Raw genomic sequence first — 8,622 nt, 5'->3', positions numbered from 1 at the left:
AACAGCTTTCATGCAGCACACATTGATTACCAGGCACTCATTCATTAACCCCACTTTGTTTGGAATTCTCACTAATTGCATGCTTGCTCCTTTTCCATTCATGATAGACAGCAATTCTGCTGTCAAGCTTAAGAATAAAATGTCTGAACAGCACCTTTAATTCACTTTATAATTCACATATTCTTCTTCTATGAACACACTGAACCCTTTCACTCACTCCTACTGGATCTAATCTTACTGGATCTCTCATCTCCCATTGGGAAGTGGCTTCTGTCCCAGCCACCAGCCTATGTCCCAACGTGTCCCGTGACCCACAGGGCTCCTGAACCAGTCTGTGGTGGCCTCTGCTGGCACCTGACCCCAGGTACATGTTGCATTGGCAGGGCATGCTGGAGCTGGCTGACTTGCCCCTGCAGAAGGGCTCCGTGGAGCTCCTCAAGCAGAGATGGGAGTCTGCCAACGCAACAAGACCAGGCCTGATGTTCCAGCACCCACCACTCCCACCACCCCTGGTGCCAGACAGGATGGTCCTGGAGAAGATGCCATCAGACAGCAGGAGGACAGATGTGTTCAAGGAGGAGCCTGTAGGTGGATCTCAGCTGGAGCACGTCCCTGTCACAGTGGAGGAGCTGCGGAGCCACTTTGAGGCACTGGGCGGCAGGAAGGTGAGTGCCTGGGCAGGGCGGCACCTCCAGGGAAGGAAGGGGGCCCACAGCGGCTTCCCCAGCCTCACACTGCCCCTCTTCTGTGCCCTGCTGGGAATGGGAAGCACTGGCCACAGCTCCCATGGATGTCCTGTGAACTGTTGGCATCAGCTTGTAAATAGTGGTTGTCATTAGCTATTATTATCTGTAGCTTTCCTTACTGGGTAATTTTATTGGTCTGTTTCACTGTAATGGTTTCTGACTGGTGCTAATTGCCAAACTATCAGGTAAATTAGTGTGCAGTTGTGGTTGGCTTGTGCCTTTTAGAAGAGGAAATAACCAAGATATTTCACAGAATCACAGAATAATCCGAGTTGGAAGGGACCCACACGGATCAGCAACTCTTAAGTTAATTGCCTGAGCAGGGATCGGCCAACACAACCTCAGCATTATTAGCACCATACTCTGACCAGCTGAGTGAATCTAAGGGTCTCATATCAATGCTGAGAGAAGAATTCCCAAATGAAACTATTTACAAATATTCTAAAACTTTCTGAAGCATTTACTTCTTATTTGTAGAACTGTGCTGATTCCCTTTCAATGAGAAACTTGCTGCCATTTTACACATTGGCTTTCATTGGCATAAACATGACAGGCCTGGCCAAGTTGCAACCTTTTTCTGGCATCAGATTTTTGTCCGAGAAACATCTCTGATTTCTCTGAACTATATGAGGAGAAGCTAGAATTTTTTTTGGAACTTAAAAATGGTTCATAGAAGTAAAGGATACTGAAAAGGTTAGTAATTTTTAAGATAGGGTAACTTGATTCATTATTGTAGCTAGAAAGTCTTTCACCAAGTTTTACCTCTTCTGCTTAAAACCTGAGATGCCCTTGCAAGGTTTGGTTGCTGATAGAGTATTTTATACCTTCTGCATTTTAATTCCTCACTTTTTGTTCACTTAGCAGTTTAAAAACAAAAATTAAATAACTTATATACCCCACCTCACAATTAAAGGCATATTAATACTTGATTTCATAATGTGTTCTGCTGCAGGATGACCCTGCCAGTCCATGCAGTCATTTACCCATTTCATTTTAACTCCCAGGGTGTTTTAAACAGGGCTTTCAGGTCCAGAAACTGCAGTTCAGAATAATACTTGCTGACAATTACATAATTCATACACAAAATTGAGGTACTAAAAGGTATTATAAAGCTTTTTTATGTGAACACTAAAATAAAAATTCATGTGATTCATGAAAAAATCTTTTCATTGGCTTTAAACATATAACACACAAAGTAACAGGAACCAATAAAATAAAGGTTAAAACTTTATGGGGTTATTGAGCACTTTAAAGACCATATAAAACAGCCATAGACTGCTTCTAAGTACCATGTTCAAATGCTTTTAAGGTGGACACCTTTTTGGTTGATCTTAGAAATTTTTTTAAGGTAGCAAAAAACCCTTTTCTTCCTATGCAGCAAATCATTCAGTATTGCAAACATGATCAATCTTGTAGGAGCAAATTAGTTCTATTTTTAGTCTTATTGGAACAAAGAGTTCCTTATTTAGTGAGAAAGAATAATATTTTGGAATTAAACAGCACTATTCTCTTGACAGAATTGAAGACTTTTCTTTAAATAATACTGAAGATATTTAAAGGTACTTATTAAGAATTTGATGTGTATCAAGCTAGTGCTGAGGACTTAAGAGGTTAGAGTTAACAGTGGCATTTATTAATATTAATGATTGCTAAGTACTTCAGTTGTTAAATATTATACCACCAGATGAAAAACTTCCCCGGAAAAACAACAGACTTTGTATTAGGATGCCTTCAGAAGGCACACCTTGACTACACTTCTATCTTCAAGTAGTGACTGACACAAGAAGATACTTATATCACAATATAATAAAAGGCCATGGAAAGGTTTCAGTCTCTGACTGCTTAAGATTCAATCTCTTTCAGCCATAGTACATTTCCATGGGAAGGAGGAGGGAAGAATGAAATTATGCATTTTCCTTGGATTATTGCAGTGGTTTCACCCAGAAGCTATAAAGAAGGTTAGAACAGAATTAGAAAAAGCAATATGTAAAACTAAGTCAAAGCCATAGAAACCACTGTGAAATCTCAAAAATTTAGTCAAAATGTCTAAACAAAATGCCAATGAACTACATCAGTTATCTTATGCACAAATGAATATCTTTACTAACTTTATACTCAGGAAAAGACTGCCAAGTGTTGGAACCCTGCTTGGACTATCTCTTGACTAACCAGACTTTCAACACGGGGCCCATTTTATTACATTATTCCATAGGAAAACCAGATTTTATTCTGAGGCAAAATACTGCTGATTTAATATTCTAAAATCTCTCTTTCAGGTTGCATTTTTGCTTCTGTGCTATTATTTGTATATGTACAAAATAAATAGAGAAAATCATGTCAATTAAATCACGCTAAACCATAAACCCACTTTTAAAGAACAATATCAATCATATAAAGAACACTCTGCTACTTCAGAAGTGAAGGACATCATTATAGACAGCTGCAAATGTATTTAAACTTTTCCCAATCTTATTCATTTGCAATACTTCGTATTGCAATAAATAACACAAACTGAGGAAATAGTAAAAACCAAGTTCAGTAATTTAAAAGCTAAATCACTTGGTGAATTCAAATTACTTTGAATTCACCTGAGGTTATTCCTGTGGAACTTGGATGTATTTCTTTCTTAGTGGTATAAGTAAGTTAATAATCAAGTCTAGTTTTGGAGCCCTTTAATTTAGGCCTATTGTATCAGGCCTGTCTGCTTCTTTTCATTTTTTAGACATGAAATGGTAAATAATTCCATTCTGTTAAAATTAAAAGTACTTTCCCCTTTTCTATAGAAAATAATGTTTCTTAGGAAGTGACAAGATATTAAAACATAAATTCACTATACTGGTATCTTACTCATATGAAATAACTAGTTTATTAGCACACAAAGGCTAATAAAGGAAATGCTATAGGAACTAAGACTTTGTTTTCTGCACAGTGATTATGTAAGTTTTTCTTAAAATATGTGAAAAAATCCCAACTGATAAAGTAATTTCATGCTTACTTCTTAGAGAAACCTATTCAAAGAATTCATTAAAACCATTCTTTTAAATAATCTGGTATATGATCATAAAATTGTGTCCTTTGCTGAAAACATATTAACAGCTGCCAGGAAATAAATGAAGGCAACTGATGTTTAATGTGAAAGGTTAGACCTTCATTAAAATTGTCAAAACAAGCAATATCTTTTTTTCCCTTAGCACTCTCAGAAACATTTATATTAATTTATCATAGCCACATAACGTGGAAAAGAATGAAAACCCCATGAAAATTGAAGGTCAGTTTTGTACCCTGTTAGCACTCGCATAATTTCTATTTTTGCTATGGATAATGAAAGGGAGTGAGTGCACAGGATGGCCCCAAAATTCCCCTTGCTGAAAAGCTCGCTATTAAGGGGAGGGCTGTATGGTCAGCCATACAGCATAGATAGATTAGACAGAAGCATAAATATGGATTTTGGCTTCCTCTCTTCTTTAATTCATTCTTTTTGTGACACATGCATTCCCCCTTTTGTTTTCATCAACATTTTCCAATGTCAAAGTATTGCAAAAGGAAAGACCAAATTAAAGAATCTTTAATTGCAGTTCATGAAGAACAGCTTTTGGTAAAAATTCAGGAATTTTTACTTTTCTTCTCCTTAAGAGGAAAGCTTTTTCCTGTGCTTTTAGTTTCTAAGTAAATGCATCAGGTTTTTACAGGTAACTTACAAAGCATCTGAAGAAACAATCCTCATCTCACTTTAGTTATTCCTGTTTAACTCATCTCTAAACTGGCCTGGCTTTTCACAGTTTGGAAGATCTATTACATTTTTGCCTTTCTAGAAAGTGTATGTCACACTTCTTACTGGAATTTAGAATGATTTACACTAGGAAAAGCAGCTATTCTAACGGTAAAAATGAAGCTTCCCAAACCCTCCTTTGGTCACAAAGAGTTTCCCAAACTATTACAGTATGTTATGCATGTGTGTGTATATATACACAGATACAAAAAAGTCTTCTATGAAGTACTGCAGAAGTCTAGAAAATAAAAAGAGTGTATTACACGAAAGACTTTTTAGAAATAAAAGACTTCTGACAGTTTTTGAGATTTCTAGGACTGAACCTCTATCACTGCAAATATGACAGAGTTTTGCCTATAGGTCATTCAGTAAAGACTATTGATGTTAAAGAGCAATATCATTTACTTTTGTAATTATTAAATAGAGTAAACACAGAAGAATCTCATTTGCTTCAGGAAAACTGAAAAAAAAAAAAAAAAACCCATCAGGTTGGGTTTTTCTTTCCATAGGCTAGTAATGTAACAAAAATCTATTTGTAGAATAATTATCTATGGTTTTTTCTACATGAAACATGAAAGAACAACAAGTGATTTTAATTTAAGAAAAAAAAAAAAAAAGCTGTGGTGCTTACAAGAAGAAACTAGATTTTACAACTAACTGCATTTTCAAAAAATGGTAGTTTCTTTCCAAACAGAGAGAAGATTTGATCTTTTTTTTTATTTCTTTAGGGCCTGGTTTATAAATTACCTTCTGCTAAGTTCAGGATTATAGCAGACTGACAATTCTTTGGCTCAAGTCTCCAGAAGGCAGAGAAAAGCAAAGAAGCTCTGCCTTCATGTGCAGATGCTATCTCTTATGTGACTCTGTGTTATTAAAGAAGCACACCAAGAGGATGAGGAACTGAGGAATATGACACTTGCGATTTCTTAAGAAGGTGCACACACACAGAGAGTCATGAAAGCATTCTTTAAAAATATAATTACTTATAAATCATCCAAAAACTGGGTGTTGTAGAAATAATTATTAACATTTTTAAATCTTCAGGGATCAGTAAAGCTAGCACCTTTTAACATAGAAACAAATCACCAAGTGCATTGTGGTTTGTACAGTTTGACCTTGAGGGTGAAGGACTGAGTTTTCTAGGTCATCCAAAAAAATTACTTCTTTCCTTTCTGACACATAAGTCAGTAAATACCTCGCTTTAGCCAAGTCTATTTTTGTTGTATGGTTTCCAACCTATTAACCAGCAGCATCAGAGCTTGATAACCTCTGTGGGAAACTGACCACCGAGCACATGGAAAGGCACAGCTCCTTCCCACAGTCAGTGGCCAAAAAATGATGTTTGGAAAGGTATGTTTTACTTATAACATGTTCTTTCACTTCATCTTCACATTTAGTTTATAATATTTTACAGACAATACTTTTTATCTTAAGAACTTCTTGAGTATTTATCCTGTGTGTCAGAAAAAATCTCAAAATATTTTCACTTTCATTCTGTCTGCACTGTTTGGAACATTTTACCAGCCTGCGGGAGCTCAATCAATTCTTGAAGCATGAAAGTGATGTGGAAAGATGAGAAGTAAATATGTCATTACTAGCATGTCTTTGGAAACAGCACTTACAGGAAAACACAACACTGAGCTGATTAGGAAGAAAATAGGCTTGTGACCTGAAGCCTGAGAAATCAGGCATACAGATGCTGGTATGCAGGAGAGAGCATATTCATAAATTAAACAAGAGTGAAAGAGTACAACAGCTTGCAGAGTACAACATGTAATGTGTCAAATGAACATGATCAAGTTAATCAAATAAGCATCTGCACAAAACTCATAATTAATATTTCAACAGGATATTATACGTGTAAAATAAAATCTATACTATGTCTATTGCGTTATCTTTCCTCCACCCTAAAGAGTTTCTTCTCACAAATGCTGTTAACAATTCTGTTATTCTCTGACAGTACCTAGCACAAAAAGAAATGGACTCACCGTGCTTCTTAACTTGTGAGGTTGAAGTGAATGGGTCCAAACAAATCATACTCGGGAGTTGCACGTTACTGCTATGAATCTTCATGAAAGCAGAACAGTTTCCATATTTTTCAAGTACAGCATAGAGGACTTCCCATCCTTATGTGTCCAAGGCACAGGTGGTACCATTTATGGGTAGATATCAATGTTGGCCATTATAGCGCAGAAGGTACAAATCACCTGCTAAATACATTTTACTACATCAGCCATCTTAACAGAAGAGATCCTTCAGGAATCCTTCTCACCATAAAGATCTCACCTGTGTGCTTCTGTTTCTGCTGCTTTAGCTCTGCCTTTTTCCTGTTGGCAGCAATTCTGCTTGCTCTGTTGTCTCCTTCAAAAACATGCTGTGAAGATGCCCCCCAGATGCTCAATGTTCAATGCCTAGATTTAAAGCAACATGGCATGTTATGCTACAGCTTAGCAATTATGGGGCATTTAGCAAATGGGAAATGAAAATTTAAATCAAAATACCACTGCCATACTTGAACACTGTTTCTTTTTCCTGTCATGATGTGATGTTATGTTTGTTTCAACTGTAACACCTCATTAACAAGTCTGGAATAATAGATGTTACTGCAGATTAGGCAGTCCGTGAGCTCTGAATACCCAGGGGTGTCCAAACTATGCACTGTATTTCTTTAAAGCTGTTTATATGAAATTTTGTCACAGATATTAAATATCACTGCTGGACTGTGGATATGAAAATGGTCCAGAGTAATACTAAATTAAGGATTCTCCCTAATTATACCCATTGACTCAAACTCCATCATTTATAGCTCATCTTGAATTCCCTGCAGCTGCATCTCTTACATAATAACCTCTTTATATGCTCATTGTTAATCATCCATTGTTGAGTATGTTTCATTTTTCCTTATTGCTCATTTTCAAACATCAGTCTACTATCTGACCAAATAAAATGCTATTTCCTAGAAAAGTGAATGCTGATAACACACAATTTTACTATCCTTTATAGATAGTAATATTGTGGGGAAAAAAACCCTAATTTAAAAGCATGCAATGAATATTAGACAAAAGAAGGCTTTGCTAAAGATAGTTGCTATCTGGAGCCTATACAACTAGTCTATTAAAAATAATAATTTTAAACAGCGTGGGCTGAAGCTTAATTTAGCTCACTGAAAAAAGTTCACAAGGAATTTTAAGTTCATGAGTCCTTTGGCCACCAAAATTCCCAGCATGCAATTCTCTGGGGACATACTGAGCAAATTATGTTGAAGGTGCCCTGTAAAACTCCTGAATAAATGACAAATGCTGGGCACTGGAACATATATTACTTTCTGTAATTTTGGAAGGAACATCATAGAATGCACCACATATTTAATATTTTTTTTAATTATCGTATGTTTAATGGAAATAAATACATTTCAGCCTTGATAATGTGTCAACTCCTTGGACCTTGTACTAAGGGAAAGACTGCAGCTAAACTTAAGCCTGCGCATTTCACTTTTGGCTCTTGACTACAACAGAGAAATCCACCTCAGTTGCTTAAAAAACTAAAGGAAAACACTTCTGTCCACTTCAAAAAGTGGTATTAGTGAAATCTGGGAACCAGCTTTACAGGGAATTGTCAAATCTTAGCACCCAGGCAACATTTCGGCAGGAAACAAAGGGGAGGGTTGAGGAAAGAGAGTATGTGCAGCTCAAAGTGCTACCAAGAGCTGGAGGTACTGGCCACTTTGTAAGCCATTTGCTTCCCCACTCTGCTTTTGTTTCTGCTTTGTATTTTAGTTGCTGTTTCACACCACAACATACTTCTAATAATTTGCAGCTATTTAAAATAATTACAAAAATCATGAAATAGCAAATGACTGTAGAAAATGACAACAGAAAGAATGTAAATTTTTGCAGCAGTACTAGATACAAAATGATTATGTTAGAAAACACCACTTTCACAACCACTATTTTGTTTTGCTGAAAGGCAGAGACACACACCAAGACATTTTAAGAATGTTGAGAGGTCTAAACCGATAGGCCTCTGTATCTAAGTAAATTTCAGCAAGAATGTGCAAAGAAAAGCAAATATTGTCTGTGAATTTATAAGAAACAAATAAAAAGGTGG

The 8,622-nt window shown here is 36.3% G+C and overlaps 1 protein-coding gene across 1 annotated transcript in view; it reads left to right on the top strand.

Annotated features, from left to right (window-relative positions):
- Positions 1 to 248: 248 nt before the first annotated feature.
- XIRP2 (xin actin binding repeat containing 2) overlaps positions 249 to 8,622 on the top strand; it is a 38,091-nt gene continuing 29,717 nt past the window's right edge. Inside the window, exon 1 of the mRNA XM_026791650.2 lies at positions 249 to 665. Within this exon, the coding sequence (XP_026647451.2) occupies positions 369 to 665 (297 nt within the window). The 5' untranslated portion in view covers positions 249 to 368. The remainder of the gene's footprint in view (positions 666 to 8,622) is intronic.

This window comes from Zonotrichia albicollis, chromosome 10, assembly GCF_047830755.1.
Source record: "Zonotrichia albicollis isolate bZonAlb1 chromosome 10, bZonAlb1.hap1, whole genome shotgun sequence".
Classification (NCBI taxonomy): domain Eukaryota; kingdom Metazoa; phylum Chordata; class Aves; order Passeriformes; family Passerellidae; genus Zonotrichia; species Zonotrichia albicollis.
Note: the sequence above shows the minus strand (reverse complement) of the source record. Positions and strands in the feature narration are given on the sequence as shown.